The 17,266-nt window shown below is 39.3% G+C and overlaps 3 protein-coding genes across 4 annotated transcripts in view; 2 read left to right on the top strand and 1 right to left on the bottom strand.

Annotated features, from left to right (window-relative positions):
- Window positions 1-4,932, bottom strand: part of REG4 (regenerating family member 4) — a 19,892-nt gene extending 14,960 nt beyond the window's left edge. The window contains exon 1 of one of the 2 annotated variants that reach the window (XM_072644533.1): window positions 4,873-4,932. The gene's annotated coding sequence lies outside the window, so the exon portion shown is untranslated. The remainder of the gene's footprint in view (window positions 1-4,872) is intronic. The other variant, XM_072644534.1, reaches the window with a different exon arrangement.
- The window catches only part of LOC140527532 (D-3-phosphoglycerate dehydrogenase-like), a 114,855-nt gene that overhangs the window by 88,910 nt on the left and 8,679 nt on the right, over window positions 1-17,266 (top strand). The gene's annotated exons all lie outside the window — the stretch shown is intronic.
- On the top strand, window positions 3,721-17,266 carry LOC140527529 (disintegrin and metalloproteinase domain-containing protein 30-like). The gene has a single exon (XM_072644527.1). The coding sequence runs from the start codon at window positions 11,200-11,202 to the stop codon at window positions 13,363-13,365; it is 2,166 nt and encodes a 721-aa protein (XP_072500628.1). The 5' UTR covers window positions 3,721-11,199; the 3' UTR covers window positions 13,366-17,266.

Here is a 17,266-nt window from a genome sequence, read left to right as displayed (position 1 = left end):
ATTTAAAATTCTTTCATTTGGTCATCCATCCCTTAATTTTTCATTTGTTCAGCATATATTTCCATGCACAATAGCATATTAGCTACTGAAAGGGACAGGTGTAGGCGGTAGATACCAAGGATAAATAATGCCTGAACTTTGTCCTTAAGAAGCTAAGGAGGGGAAAGAAGACAGGTATGCAAATCAACCATGATGGTAAATAGAAATTAAATGCAGAAGTGCTGTCTGTGCACTTATGGTTTGTGAGAGCCCAGTGGAAGCTTTTCAAGCAAAATTGGATGACTAGTGGGAATGCTGGAGAGAGGATTTCTGTTTAGGCATAGCTTAAGTCTAGATGGTCTTCTAGATACCCTTCTAACTGGGAGATACTGTGATTCTGAGAGGTACAAACTGAATTCTTTCAGTATTTGGTGAAAAGAAATGACTGGTAGAAGGAAGGAGGTAGCATTTTACCTGGGTCTTGAAGGATGGTGGGGGGTCATAGGTGAGAACAAATAAATCTTGCATTTCCTCACTGATGTCCCAGACACTTGACATCTCAGTATTAGAGAATTGAACCAGAAACCAAATTCTAGGCTGTATAAAAACATCCCATGGTGTACTTATGCTTAAGTTTTGTTTCTTCTCCATGACAAATGTCTACTCTCCAGGTAGTCTCACAACAACCAGTAGGGGGAGTGCAAAGACAACCCAAGGGACAGCGAATTTCCCAAAACTCAGAGCCTCTTAACAATTCATCTTAATATATTAGAGCTCAAAGCAACCTTGGGATGGTCTATCTAGACCAACCTCACCATTTTATTGCTAAATTAAATAAGGCCCATGCAAGGTGAGTGACTTGACCAAGTCATTGAGGTAGTTAGTAGCAGAGCTGCGACTAGAATGGGGTCTTCTGATTTCCTGGGTTTATATACTTTCTATATTTTATTGACTAGCTGAACTCTCGTTCCCTTGGGGGCCAGTTACTGGAGTTCAGTGTACTCTCTGTGTCCATATCTCATAAAACCACAGGTGAAGAGCCCCTACCAAGGCGTTTATCATTAATAGTCAGCAAGAGAACACATTTAGTTCAAAGTGAAGGGATTTAGTGAAATGTTGTAGTAACAGAAGCAGTAAGAAAATATTCCCCCTATAATCCTTGGGCTTATAGTATAGCTCTCCCACAATTGTATACAACACCAATGGGACACACTTAGGCCACATCGGTGCAGGAGCACACATGCCAAGACATAAGTATGAGTAGGACATGTGTATAGAAGAGTAACCCATGTACTGCAACCCAATAACACCTTAGTGCTTCAGGACTGATAATTCCTTCTAGTGATATCACTTGGCCCCATCTGAGCTTGCTTCTTGATGGTCTTAGAGTCTGTCCATTTCTACTTGACTAGGCACCAACTGACCACATACATAGTCTCTGTTACTGTTCTGCAGAATGCTGCTTAGTTGGACTCAATCTCTCTTGGTTACTTCTTGCTTCCTCCACCTTCGGGATCGCTGAAATCCTTGTCTATTCTTTCTCAAGGAAAGAATGAGTATTGACATGCTTTTTTAGCTTAATGACCCCTAGGCTTTTTTCCCCCTTCTAATTATTGCCCTTTTAGAAAAAGTAATAAACTCTTGCTTAAGACCAGCAAAAACCCATCACCTTAAGTTCTCTTGCCTTGTTTCCTCTGAGTCTTGTTATCTCATCTTGACAGCAAGAGATTCTCAATCATATGTACAAAGAGAAGGTTTCTCCGCATTGGCTTCCAACAATCTTCTTTGGAGTAAACTTCCTAGTCATTGGACTTGGGGGCTCTGTGGGTAACCTCATTCCATCTCATACTAAGCTTTCCAAATACCTCCCAGTTTTAATCTCTGGAGATCTGACTATACATCAGGTAACAAATTTTGCCCAATAACTTCTAAAGAGCTTTGGAGTTTACAGTTTCCCAATTTCCCAAACCCTAAGCCTCTTCCATTCTCTCATGGAGATTAGTGAGTGAGGAACAAAAGCACAGTGGGAATACCAAGACAAAAAGGATGTAGTCTGAGTACCTGAGACAAGCCAAGGCAGTCATTTGTATCCTAGAATGGCTGGGATATTTTGCTTTATTATATACCTACAAGTGAGCTAGACTGAAAGATGGTGGAGGCAGGAGCTCAACCCTAGGTTCTGATTGAATCATGGATAAGCTAAAACTCAGTGTCAAGTAATATGACCTTGAACCTAGCTTAGAGCTTGAAATGTTAGTGCCTCACAGTTAATTTAGTGCTAACAGACAACACAAAGTTGGAGGAGCTGAAATGTTAGAACACAGAAGTGGTATCCCCAAAAGATCTTCATGTGCAAGAAAAATGAATCAAATTCAGTAAGATGGAATTTAATAGGGACAAATATGGTTTTATATTTGGGCTAAAAAATCAGCTTTATAAGCTATAACTCATGAGGGGGATATGACAAGACAACTGGTTATGAAAAAAATCAGGGGCTTTTCATAGATTATAAAATCATTGACATGGCAGGAAAAAAATTAGTTCTTTTTTAAAATCAGATTGGAGCAAATTGGATTAAATCTGTGATTTAATTGCTATTGGGAATCCCCAAAGAGGAAATTACTTCTATCAGTACTGATAAGCAACTTCTTTATGATTTACAGTCTTAGAGAGTCCTTCCAGAGTCTCCATTTAAGAAGGAAAGCCAGTCATTTCCTTATTTCTCTCCTAGGTGCACTCTTCTGGACTTCTCCATCAAGGTTTCATATTGGGTACCTTCCCTTCCTGCCTTCCCCATTCCCTACTTTCAGTTTCCTTTTATGTATTATTTTCTCCCCATTAGATTGTAAGCTTATGGATATCTTTTGACGTTCTTTGTACCCCCAGCACTTAGCATGATGCCTAACAAATAGTGGTTGCTTAATAAATTTTTATTGACTGACTGTACCATCCTATTGATCTCATTTCCTAATGTGGGTGCTACCCCTTAAGGTTCTGTCCTGGAAGCTCTTCTCCAGGATGACTCCATTAGTCATCTCCTCAGATTCCATGGCTTCAATGATCAGCTCCGTAGAGATACCTCCTGAATCTATATTTCTACCCCCTAATTTGTTTTATGAAGTTCTACATTATCAAATACCTACTGAACATCTGTTACTTGGGCATCCTATTAACATGTCAAACTCAACAATGACCAAAACAAAATTGATAACCTTTCCTCCCAAATAAATCCCTCCTCAAAACTTTGCTATTTCTTTTGAGGACATTATTATCTTTTTAATTACCAAGGTTTCCAATCTCAGAGTCATCCTTGATTTTTCCCTTTCTCTCATCGCCCATGTCCAATCAGTTGACAGCTTTGCTCAATTGATCTCCCATGCCTGTCATGTACCATCTCCTCATGCCTGTGTCTTTCAAAATCCTTAACTTACTTCAGTGCTCAGATCAGGTGTCACCTACTCCAGAAATAACTTGACATTTTATTTCAGGTCCCTATAGGCACCGATCCCCTCTCACCCTCAGAATTCTCTTTTTTTCCTCAAATTACTTCTATGTGTATTTTGATATATGTTGTATCTTTCTTGAAACAAGTAAGACTGCTTGAAGGCCAGAATTATTTTATATTTGCCATTATACTTCCAGTGACTAGTATATGGTGGCTCCTTAATAAGTATTTGTTAAATTTGATAGAAATTATGTTTTAATAACCAATTATTAAATTAAGGTTAAGGCTTTTTCTCTCTATTTCCTCATTCAGGGACCAACTCTGGTAAGTCAGTCAGTCTCTGAAGGATGTTGCTGAAGTATGAGATTGTCCAAATCCTCCTAGAACATGCTCCTCAAATCTTAGGCAGGACCCCACTCAATTAGAAGACCTTTCTTCTGTTTAGAGTATAAACAGAATCTAATCTAGGTGAATTTCAGCCCTTACGCATTAAGTCAATTCCTTGTACTTCTCCACTGGAATTTAGGGTAACCCAATTCATGAAGGAAAAAATCAACCAGAGTGATATGGGTGGAGATGGATTCCTTTGTCCAGATTGCTGGAGGTGGCCAAGTCTCACAATCAAGCCATATTCTCAGCAGGAGTTCCTGAAGGCTTTCAGCTCACCTCCTCATTTGACAGTCCACTCTGTCATTAACTGTTCACCAGTTAGGGTTGATTTTCACCTTTTAGAGGCACCCTCTTTTCGAAATGTATATTAAGTTATTCAATATCTCCATTAGGTGTCTTCGGTTACCAAGAGAAGCCACTGACCATCAACTTATCAATTATCAGCTAGCTAATTAATAGATTGATTATTAATTACCCAGAAACTGTCTCACCAGCTTATCATTCATCTCAGTTGAACTGATATCAAACTCAGGTCTAGGGATACTTGTCATTAGCAGACACTGATGACTTTTAATTAGGGAAATGAAAAGTTCTCAGAAACTGTTGCTCAGAGGATAATACAATGAATGACCTTGTATAACACAAGAGAGAATGACAGTAAAATGCTACTGTGGTGTAACTGGGGGAGGGGGATATCATTCAAATGCCTAGGCTTGAGCTCAGGGTTGTAGAATGCCAGGTACCATACATATCCCACAGAATATTGTTATCTGCATTCTTTCAGCTTAGAAGATTCATTCTTAGAGCTCCAGATTCTCAACATCATTTGGAATTTATGTTAGTTTCGAAAACTCCCTAGCACTGAATTTCTGGCTGTAGAACATCTTCCACGCAATCCCTACAAAGAAAAGAGGAGGCTCTATTCAAATACAGAAACAAAACTGTCCACTCTAGAAAATAACCTCTAGCTAACAGACTAACTTTCAGAATGTGAGAACAGCTGTTGAATTAGGTGCACGAAGGGAGTAGCTATTGATCTCATGGTGCATGGGAGTTACCTGTGTGATATCAAAGGCTCTGCTGGTCCTCTCCTCAACAGGCTCTTGAAGCTGGAAACTGTGTGCCCATTAACTGATTCTTATATGCTTCATTTCCAGGTGTGATCATTTTTATTTTACTCAGAAAGCAGTAAAGCTGTTTATAATTAACAATCAATCCACAAAAATCTTATCTAATGCTTTTTCTGGGGCTCTTGAAGGAAGATTGATGATTAATTTTTATAAGCTTTGTCTATGCCAGACAGAGGAAGAGCCACTCCTACTTTGCAAACAGGATTGTATTTGAAATTCTTTTCTTCAGGACCCTTGATTCCATGGGCATGCTGGAAAGTATCTAAAGACCAACTTTCTGAAAGGAAAATAATGTACCAGGAGATACTTTTCAGTTTAATCTGCATTATTAGCATTTTCTCAGCTCTGAAGTATAGGTAATCGATGAAACAATAAATCAAGCCTTGATTTGCAGTTTGCTGACTTTGGAGATACAAATACTCACACTAACAATTTAACAATTGGCCCCTGACCAGTTGGAGTTGGTTCTGGCACACCCCTGCTTGGGTCTGAGGGCTATGGGGGTGAAAGTATCTTCATATGCTCTTAAACCTATCCTCCTCCAACTGTTATAAATCCATTTTCGACTCTCTTGTTTCTTTGTTTCTTTCCTTGTTTCTTTTCCTCTATCTTCCTCTGTCCTTCTATTCCTCTTCTCTCTATAATAAGACCCATTGGAACTCTAAAATTTTATGCTGACCCCCATTTCATCAGAAAGACCCAAGACTGACTATATCTTTGCCTTCCCACAGCAGCCATCACTAAACTCTAAAGATTCTCTTATTATCTGCAGGATACAATACAAAATCCTCTGTTTGACTTTTAAGGTCTTTCTTGGTCTGACTCCTTTCTTATTTCCCAGTCTTCTTACAATTTACTCTTCACATACTCAAAGATGTAGTGACAACAACCTTCTTGCTATTTCTCATACTTGACATGCCCTATTCTGAAATTGCTTTTTTTTAATGACTGTGTTCCGTGCCTGAAATCTTCTGAAATCTGGGCTTCCCTGACCTCTTTCAAGACTTGACCCAAATCTCATTTTCTTCAAGGGGCCTTTTCCAGTCCTTTCCCCCAACTCCCACCAGTGTCTGACATCCGGGATTCCCTCTCATTCACACTGTATGTAATTTGTACATTGTTGTTTGCTTGTTGTCTCACCCATCTCAATATATGCTGTATGAGAGGAGAAGGGATTATTTTTTTTAGTTTCTTTGTATTTCTAATTCTCAGCACAGTTATCACAGAAGCAGCTAAGTGGTCCAGTGGTTAGAGAGTGAGTTCAAATGTGGCCCTAGACACTTATCATCTGTATGATTCTGGGCAAGACACTTAACCTCTGTTTCAGTAAAATGGATGTAATAATATCACAGTATTGTTGGGAGGATCAAATGAAGTAACAGTTGTAAAGTACTTAGCACAAAGCCTGACACACATGAAATACTTAGTAAATGCTTAGTCCCTTCCTCTATTAAATGCTTAATACGGTGATTGATCCAGTTCTAGATGTGGGCAGAAAAAGAGTAATGTAATGTAATGTAACTTGAGAAGTAGAGAAAGGCCCCCTCCCTGCCCATCTCTCACCAGTCTGCCACAGGTACTGTCCAAATTCCCACCAGGTGGAATTCAGGGAAGGGTATACAGGTGTCTAAAGAGATTAGGAATCTTGGGAGGATGAGTCACAAAATCATTCAATTTGTGCTTGCTCCAGACCTGCCTGGGTCTTTAGTATTTGTTTAGACAGTCATTCAGAGAGGAGAAATAGAGAGAGAGGCTAAATCAACAGTAAAACCAACATTTGTTGACATGAAACAGTGTTTTAAAAGGATCTGTTTGCTGCTTGCAAAGCCCTTTAGTGATCTAAATGATCTGATTCCTTGAGAAGGCCTGCTCTGTAGGTACAAAACTCAATATTCCTTGGATATTGATTATCTGCATCCTTCAACGAAACTCTTGCTTTAGCTCTTGTTTTGTTTTCAAAAACATTCCTTTCTCCCCATCTTAATATTTTTTTCCTGTCCCTTTAATTATTCCCTTTCTTCTTATGGTTCCATTATCACTTTCTTCTTCATTTAGGCCTCTCCAGGTACATGTCAGGAATGCTTGGTTGTCTTATTTACTTGTTCATGCTGGTCCATGCCTGTTGGATGACCATGGGCATCTTGTTGAACTCCTTTTACGTCATTCAGCCATAAAATGGAGATAACATTGAACTATCTACCTCACAGGGGTGTTGCAAAGGAAATGCTTTAATATGAATTATTTTTATCATTGTCATTATTCTTTAATTGCTTTTTGGGAAGTTTTTTTTTTTTTTTACATTTAATAGCATTTTATTTTGGGGAGGTTCCTAAAGCAACTCTCTTGTTCCTTCCTCTGATTTCTCTTTGTGATGGATAATTAACCATGCGATTTTGGAGGCTAGCCAAACAGAAGCATTGATAGTACCTTCTGAGCTAGAAAGAGTTCCAGTTTGGAAATCATACTCAGTGACAGAGGGTTATTACCCAGTGAGGACTTCGTTTGGTTTTTGTTTTTGCTTCAACAACTCATTAAGTGCTTTACTAAGATATGATGGAATAGTGAAGGGAGAAGCCCACACCAGCTACTTAGTACCTGTTTGACTTTGGACAGGTCATTTAACTTTATCTGTCAAATGAAGGAATTGAAACAGATGACCTTTGAAGTTTTGTCCAGCATTAGAGCTATGATTCAATGCATAGGTAAAATCAAGTATTTTTTAAAGTAGTGAAGTAAAATAATATTTGCATTTCGTAAGGTAAAAATTCAGATTCTTTACATATGGTACACTTTTAGGCAGAAAATGATTAGTTGCCGATATTTACATATCAGCTGTTTGTCTGCATTAAGACCAGTGATTCATTATAGCAAAAGTAAAATGAACATCAAACTAGAAGAGAATGAAGATAAGATCGTGATATTATGGGCAATTACAATCACACCAACTAGACCTTTAAAAAAAAAACCTTAATACTGAAAAAAAGAAAATAGATGACATTTCCTCTGATTATTAACATTAATTAAAAATATATAAAGCAATTATCATAAAAAGAGGCCAAAAAAGCTCAAAAAGATACAATAGCCAAAGTTAATACCATTTAAGAATACAGATTCATTTTTTCCTCTTTCACTTAATAGCATTTTATTTTTCCCATTACACGTAAAGTTAGTTTTCAACATTCCTTCTTGTAAGATTTTTGAGTTCCAAATTTATCTCCCATCTTTCCTCCTTTCCCTAAAGTAAACAATTTGACATAGGTTAGACATGTACAATCATGGTAAATATATTTCCACATTAGTTATGTTGTAAAAGAAGAAACAAAACAAAAGGGAAAAATCAAAAGAAAGAAAAAACAAAAAAATCCCCAAATTGAAAATAGTATGTTCAATCTGCATTCAGACTCCATAGTTCTTTCTCTGGATGTGGATAGGATTTTCCATCATGTGTCTTTTGGAGTAGTCTTAGATCATTGTATTGCTGAGAAAAGGTAAGGCTATCCTGGTTGATCATTTCACAATGTGACTGTTAGCTGTGTACAATGTTCTCCTGGTTCTGCTCACTTCACTCACCATCAGTACATGTAAATCTTTTAGGTTTTTCTGAAATACAATAGTATTCCATATGTTCATATAGCACAACTTGCTCAGTCGTTCTCTAATTGATGGGCATTCCCTCAATTTCCATTTTTTGCCACCACAAAAAGAGCTGCTCTAAATATTTTTGCACATGTGCCTCCTTTTCCCTTTTTTGTGATCTCTTTGGGATACAGACCTAGTAGTGGTACTGCTGGATCAAGGGATATGAACAGTTTTATAGCCCTTTAGGCATATTTTCAAATTGCTCTCCAGAATGGTTGGATCAATTCACAACTCCATCAACAATGCAGTAGTGTTCCAGTCTTCCCACATCTTCTTTAACATTTATCATTTTCCTTTTCTGTCATATTAGTCAACCTGATAGAGGTGAGGTGGTACCTGAGAGTTGCTTTAATTTGTGTTTCTGTAATCAATAATGATACAGAACATTTTATATGACTACAGATAGCTTTAACTTCTTCATCTGAAAACTTCCTGTTCATATCCTTTGATATGATATCCTTTATCAATTGGGGAATGATTTGTATTCTTATAAATTTCATTCAGTTCTCTATAAGTGTTAGAATGAGACCATTATCAGAAATACTGTCTGTAAAAATTGTGCTTTCTGCTTTCCTTCTAATTTTGGTTGCATTGATTTTGCTTGTGCAATCTTTTAATTTAACGTAATCAAAATTATTCATTTTGCATTTCATATTGTTCTCTATCTCTTGTTTGTCATAAATTCTTCCCTTCTCCATAGACCTGACAGGTAAACTATTCCTCACTCTCCTAATTTGCTTATGGCATCACCCTTTATGTCTAAATCATGCACCCACTTTGACCTCATCTTAGTATATGGTATGAGATGTTGTTCTATGTCCAAAGGGTTCTAAAACTGTGCATATCCTTTGACCCAGAAATACCACTATCAGGCCTGTGTCCCAAAAAAATAAAAGAAAAAGGAATGAAACTTCTGTATACACGAATATTTACATCATCTCTATTTGTGGTGTCAAAGAATTGAAAACAGAGGAAATGCTCCTCAATTGAGAAATGGCTGAACAAGTGTTGGAGATGATTGTGATGGAATACTATTGTGCTTTACAAAATGACAAGGGGGACGGTTTCAGAATAACCTGGGAAGACATATCTGAACTGAAGAAAGGTCATGTAAGTAGAATCAGGAGAATATTATATTGTGTTAAGCATTGGGGTTACGAAGGAATGGGAAAGATGTTCCCTGCTTCCGAGGAGTTCATATTATAATGGAGGAGACAACGTCTTTATAAACAAGATACATATGAAATAAATTGGAGATAATCAAGAGAGAAACCACTAGCAATAAAGGAAAAGACTTTTCGTAGAAGATGGAATCTTACCTGAGACTCAAAGGAAGCTAAGGAAGCTAGGGCATGGAAATCAGGAAGAAGAAAATAGCTGGCACGGGGGTACATCAGCAGGAAGCCTCTATGAATAGGGTTAATTTGGAAGAAAAGTCCCTCTCTCTCTCCTCACTCCTAATTTCTAAAATTCTACTTCTCTGAATGTTAATTCTACATTTAGAACTTTCTTTTGATGTCATCCAAATCGTACCATTGTTCCTCTGTAAAAACGAAAATATCCCCGGTAGAGGGAGCATATTGCAATTTGATAGACTGCTGACAAGCTAATATCCCAGAGCTCTCTAAAAAAAGTCCTTAGCCAACCGCTGACTTTGCTCCTTGGGCAAACTCAACTGGTCCAATAGTGAAGGACGCGTTAAAGTTAGTGTTACTGCAGTTCCAAAGGCTTAAGGTAAGGCAGCACCAGGAGCAGCTACTTTATAGAAGGTTATCTCAGAGCAAAATTGTGAAGGCAGAAAGGAAAATTTCAGCAAGCCCCAGTTCAGCTACAACTCTTCTCAGAGCATAGCTGATTTGGCAAGCCTTCAGAAGATGAACGGTCAGATCAGGCGTTTAACAAGGACACAGAAAATCCAGCTATATTCTACTATGGTACCTTACAAATAATCAATTCTTTGCCCTCTTATAAAGTGGGATGATGTACTCGCTTACTACACAGTTGTGTTATTATTTATTGGAACAACAATTTCATTTAGTGTGGGACATTCCCTCCACCGACGAATATTAGGGACTTGTGGTCTTAGAGTTGTCTGGGGCACTGAGAAGAGACTTACCCAGCATCTCAGCCCGTATATGTGAGAGGCAGGATTCTAAGGGAGTTCTATACACTATTATCATTCCGCGTCTCAGGGCATTATTAGATGCTGCATTATCACATACCTTTGTCACTTACGTAATAAATGAGAGGACTTGAATCCCTGCCCCACCTCCAACGCTCTCCATTCTGTAAAGAGGGAATCTTTACTGTAGTAGCTCCTCAGCTGATGATTCGCGGTTCTGCCCTGGTCTAGTTTATACCCCTGTTAACTTGTCGGCACCCCCTACCTCCCAGCCTCCCGGCCAGGTTCACTCTTGCCTTTTCTCAGACTTGGCAGTGATAACCTTCTTGGTTTCTCTCAGCGTAGCTCCTCTGATTCTTTCCTTAAGTTCCAGAGGCGGAGGCCGGGAGCAACTTCTTTCTCTGTCCTTTCTACTGTTGGCTACTGTGGCTGCCAGGAGCATCTGGTTCTGTTCCCAGGACTGAAGCTGCAGAGGAAAAGCAGGAAAGACCGCAATGGGGACCATGCGTGCTGTGTCCTCCCTGGGCGGCTCGCTCCTACCACTCTGCCTGGTGATGCTCCTTCCTGACCTCTCCTGTCTCATCCAGAACTTCGCTTTCTTTCCAGAGAGGGGCTTCTCATCCTACGAAGTGATCATCCCCAGGCAACTGGGACCCCGCAGTGGGGTCTCTGAGGTGGCCGGCCAGGTGTCCTATCTCCTGCATGTGGAGGGCAAGAAATACCTTGTTCATTTGAGGGTCAAGAAGCTTCTGTTGTCTAGACAGCTGCGGGTTTTCTCCTTCACAGAGTGGGGAGCCAGACTGGAGGAGCAACCTCACATCCCCGAAGACTGCAACTATGGGGGTTATGTGGAAGGCTCCCCAAACTCCCAGGCTTCCTTAAGCACCTGCTTTGGGGGGCTTCGGGGGATACTGAACATGAATGGAAATCTTTACCAAGTGGAGCCTCTGAAAGCCTCCACCAAGTTCGAACACGTATTATATCGCCTGAGGGAAGAGGGGATCACAAACCAGACCTGTGGCCTGACTGACCAAGAAATAGCACGTCAGTTAGCCCAGAGCCAGAGCCTGGAGGTTCGTAGCAAGACAGATTTTTCTCAGTCCTATATACATCTAAAGTATATAGAGTTGATGCTTGTGATGGATCACAACAGGTATTTGACTAGAGACTCCAATATGACCCATATAATTGCTGATTGCCTTATCTTGTCAGGAATAGCAGACACAAATTTTAAGAGCCTGAATGCTCACGTTCATCTGATAGCCATTGATGTATGGACAGACGAAAATAAAATAGATGAAAATGGGGACAAGTTAATACAAGTTTTACAATTATTTTCTTTCTATAAAAAATATGTTCTTTATCCTCGGGTTTCCATGGATTGGGCTCACTTATTTGTTGGCAAACATTTTGGGGATGCTGGGGGGTGGGCTTGGGTTTCTGGTGCTTGTCATTCATTTACAGCATCTTCAGTAAGCAGCCTACCCTGGGAAGTTGATCTTGACTATGCTTTGGCTTTTGTTCATGAAATGGGTCATGGTTTTGGCATGGCTCACGATTCAGAGTTCTGTGTTTGTGGGGCAAAAAGGTGCCTCATGGATGCTTCCATGGGAGGGAGGACATTCAGTAATTGTAGCTTTGACAGTTATTTTAATTTTGTCACCAAGAAAGGAAACTGTCTCTACAACATTCCAGGCATGGTGTACAGGGTAGAGAAGTGTGGCAATAAAGTGGTGGAACAGGGAGAAGATTGTGACTGTGGCTCTGAAGCAGAATGTCGCCATGATAAATGTTGTTTGCCAACTTGCAGATTTAAACAAAAGGCCCAGTGTAATTCTGGTCTTTGCTGTGAACGCTGCCGTTTTCTTCCATCTGGAAAGATATGTAGACCCAAGAGGACTGAGTGTGACCTTGATGAGTTCTGCAATGGGACCACCAATCTCTGCCCAGATGACTTCCATAAACAAGATGGTGCCCCATGTGGTTATGACAAGACAAGTCTTTGTTACCACAATCATTGCCATTCTCATCTCCAGCAATGTAGAAGACTTTTTGGCTATGGTGCCCAGAATGGCCCAGCTTGCTGCTATGCACAAATCAACCGAGGTGACCGCTTTGGCAATTGTGGGTTCAATGACATTAAATATAAGCGATGTAAGCCTCAGGACATAATGTGTGGAAGAGTGCAGTGTGTCAATGTCAGGAGCATCCCTTCTATGCCTGATCACACTTCAATAGTTCAGACCCATCTAGGGAATGTTATATGCTGGGGAGCAGACTATCATGCAGCAATGGCAACCATTAACTTACCTGATGTGGGGGAGGTCAAAGATGGCACCCCTTGTGGCAAGGGGCTCATCTGTATTAACAAGTCTTGCCAGAGTAGCTCACTTCTCAATTATGACTGTGTCCCACAAAAGTGCAGCCATCGAGGAGTGTGTAATAACCGGAGGAACTGCCATTGTGATTTTGGATGGGCCCCTCCACTCTGCACAGAGCCTGGATATGGAGGCAGCATTGACAGTGGACCTCCCTCGAAATGGGAGGGGAGAAAGAGTTTATTTAGGCACCTAAAGTGGACTCATTTTGCTTTCTCTAACTCCTTTGTGGCATTGTGTCTGTGGATATGGTATACTTGTCTACTAAAAATAGATAGTTAAATATTTTTTAAAATGCAAAGAATTCCCAGCAAAGGAGACAGAAAGAGCATCTATAACTTGTGCCTTCCTTGTACAAGAACAGACAAGATCATCTCATACATTTACTTTGCCAAAATAGATGATCTCAGTTTATTTTCTTTTATTGGAAAATAAACATCCATTTTAAAATGGGAAATGGGGTTATTTGTAATGTTTTCTGCATACTCTCTTTGCCCTATAACTTCTGTTAAAGCTTGAGGAATTCCATTTGCCTGACCTTCAAACCCTCGAATTAATGGAATTGTCAGGTAACTCCAGGAATACTTCAGATAAAGCTGTCCCTATCAACATCAGTTTGAAAACTGTTAGTGTAGGTTCAGAAACAAAATAAAATGCTCATAAGTCTGTGGTGTCTTGGTTCACAATAGCCCTAGTTAATGACTTTAGAGTGGGAGTTAATTCAAGCTTCCCCAGTTCCATTAGTATAATGACTTAGCACGACATGATGTGGCACCCCATCCCATTTGTGTTTTTTTTTGGGTTGACACACTCACTCTAACCTGAATTCACCCTGGCAGGTCTGGATTCCCCTCCATTCCCCTGTGCTCCAGTGGAGGTAGGAGCTGGCTTCAAATCACTTTCAGTGTCACAGGAGTAACCATAATGTGGAAGCAATATGCATCCATACTGGCAACTGTAGCTTCTGAGTCCCCAGCAGTGTGCTTTTCATGTATAAAAATCAGTCTCAATGACATCTATGACCTTAAACATGAAACAACTACCAAATGAAAAGGCAAGGCAAAAAAAGATTGTAGCATTATCATTACTTATGACAGCAAAAGCGGCAATAATGAAAACATAAGTCAACTCAAACTTGGATCATACTATCTTACTAATATACACATTGTTTGGGTGAGGGGAGTTGCAGCGAATGAAAAGTTGCAGAAATCTAGCACCGAAGCACTTGAGTACGGAAACCTATGTGCCTAGAGAAACTCACACCTCTAAACTGCATGCATGGATGTCTCTGGTTTCTTTATGGAACCATCTACATGACATGTCATAATCTGAGCCTCAACTTCCTCATCTATAGAATGACGGGTTTGGTTTTGGGCTAAATGATTTCTAATGCCTCTTCAAGCTCTTCAATTTGCTGATCTTAAAATTTTCGTTGTTAATATCCAGTCAATTTTCCTTGCTTGTCCAAGGTCACCTAAGAAGTTAGTAATAAAGCCATGAAAGAAATGTGAAATGGTCAAACATATAAGAGGAGAAACAGGATAATGTAGGATCACGAAAGCTGAAAAGGAGAGAATAGCCTAGAAGTGACTGACTATGTCAAAATTTATAGAGAACACCTCTCAAGAGGACAGAAATCCATACTGCTTTTGAAAATCCCTGAAAGAAGCCATTTTGAGTTATATTTTCTAGCAATCTTAAACATAAAATTTCACAAAAGATAAAATACAAAGCTTAGGTGTATGCTCAGTTAACAGTTTCAATTCATTGAACAAAACAACAGACATTTAAAATGTCTTTGAATCGCAGAGAATATTTTTTTCCTAAACCACTTTTGGGTCAAGGGTAGAGATGAACTAAAGTACTGCAGCTTTATAGGGGCTTCTTGAATTTTTTCCACTCGTGGAACTTTCAGCACTTCTTAAACTGTGAGTTTCAACCCCATAAGGGGCAGCTAGGTGGTGCAGTGGATAGAGCATCAGTGCAGGAGTCAGGAGTGCAGGAGTCAGGAGGACCTGAGTTCAAATCTCACCTCAGACAATTGACACTTACTAGCTGTGTGACCTTGGGCAAGTCACTTAACCCCAATTGCCTCATCCTGGGTCATCTCCAGTCATTCTGATGAATATCTGGTCACTGGATTCAGATGGCTCTGGAGGAGAAGTGAGGCTGGTAACCGGCACAGCCCTCTCTCACTCAAACCAAAGTCAAGTGCTAGTCATGTCATCATTTCTTTGATGGCATGGTCTTCTTTGGCAATAAAGGATGAACACACAACCCCATAAAATCAGGCTACTACCATAATCCATTTTCCAGGAATTTAGAGTTCCTGCTAAAACTTGTGGCAACTTCTCTTACAGAAAATGTTTGGATTGTTGGTAAAAGGGAAAACCTATTTAGTACAGGACATTGATTCAGAATTGATCGCTTAAGAAAGATAAAAGTTTCTCATTCAGATTAGATTAAAAGCACCAGACTAAACTACTAATATTATTTTGTAATATGTAGCTTAAAGAAGGAATAGGGAGAGTGCTCAGTATGCTTTCACACAAAGATATTGATGAAGAATTAGAGAAATTGTAAGACCATGGCAAGAATCTCCTTCTAAATGAGAAGAGCACATATTCACAATTATGCAATTAAATTAAAGGTATAAATACAAGATTCTATTGTGTTTATTGTTGGCTAACTACTTTTTAAAAACATTTGACCTGAAGAGCAGAAAGAATCCCTATAGGCTGTCCTCCAATTCCTCCAATGAGGTAACTTCAATATATGTTATAAGATGCAACCACTGAGATAACTTTGTTCACTGATCCTCTGATTTTCTTTTTTGGCAATTGGGGTGAAATGACTTTCTGAGAGTCACACAGCCAGTAAATGTCAGCTCTGGTTTTTTCACCAAGAATGCTTGAAAGTCCTCTATTTCATTGAAATACCATTTTCCCCCTGAAGTATTATACTCGGTTTTGCTGTACAGGTGATTTTTTGTTTTAATACTAGTTCCTTTGACTTCTGGAATATCATATTTTAAGCCCCGTGATCCCTTAATGTAGAAACTGCTAGATCTTGTGTTATCCTGATTGTATTTCCACAATACTCAAGTTTTTTCTTTCTAGCTGCTTGCAATATGCTCTCCTTGACCTAGTAACTCTAGATTTTGGCTACAATGTTCCTAGCAGCTTCTCTTTTTGGATCTCTTTCAGAAGGTGGTCAGTGGATTTTTCAATTTTTATTTTGCCCTCTGGTTCTAGAATACCAGGGCAGTTTTCCTTGATAATTTCATGGAAAATGATGTCTAGGTTCTTTTTTTTGATCATGGCTTTCAGGTAGTCCCATAATTTTTAAATTGTCTCTCCTGGATCTATTTTCCAGGTCAGTTGTTTCTCTAATGAGATATTTCACATTATCTTCCATTTTTTCATTCTTTTGGTTTTGCTTTTTAATTTCTTGGTTTCTCATAAAGTCATTAGCCTCCCTCTGTTCCATTCCAATTTTTAAAGAATTATTTTCTTCGGAGAACTTTTGAACCTCCTTTTCCATTTGGCTAATCCTGCTTTTTAAAGCATTCTTCTCCTCATTGGCTTTTTGAACCTCTTTTGCTAATTGAGTTAGCCTATTTTTTAAAGGTGTTATTTTCTTCAGCATTTTTTGGGTCTCCTTTAGCAAGCTGTTGACTCACTTTTCATGATTTTCTTGCCTCTCTCTCCTTTCTCTTCCCAATTTTTCCTCCACCTCTCTTATTTGATTTTCAAAATCCTTTTTGAGCTCTTTCATTTCCTGACACCATTGAATATTTATTTTGGATGTTTGGGATACAAAAGCCTTGACTTTTATGTCTTTCCCTGATGGTAAGCATTATTCTTTCTCATCAGAAAGGATGGGAGAAATATCTGTTCACCAAGAAAGTAATCTTCTATAGTCTTATTTTTTTCCCTTTTTGGGCATTTTCCTGACCAGTAACTTGACTTTTGGGTCCTTTGTCAAGAGTAGGGTATACTGTGGGGATCTGTAAGATCTCAGTTCCTCCAAAGTGGCACAATCAAACCTGTACGCTGGTCTGGGAGCAACAAGAAACTTTTGTGTCCAGAATCTGTAAGTAGTAGAGTTTCTTCTCTACAACCACCTGGCCTCCAGTCCCACTAAACCAGCACTGGGGGCTGAGATTCAGATGAACTGCTCA

The sequence above is a fragment of the Notamacropus eugenii genome, chromosome 2 (assembly GCF_028372415.1).
Source record: "Notamacropus eugenii isolate mMacEug1 chromosome 2, mMacEug1.pri_v2, whole genome shotgun sequence".
Taxonomy (NCBI): domain Eukaryota; kingdom Metazoa; phylum Chordata; class Mammalia; order Diprotodontia; family Macropodidae; genus Notamacropus; species Notamacropus eugenii.
The sequence above is the reverse complement of the archived record's forward strand: the minus strand, read 5'-3'. Positions and strand labels throughout refer to the sequence as shown.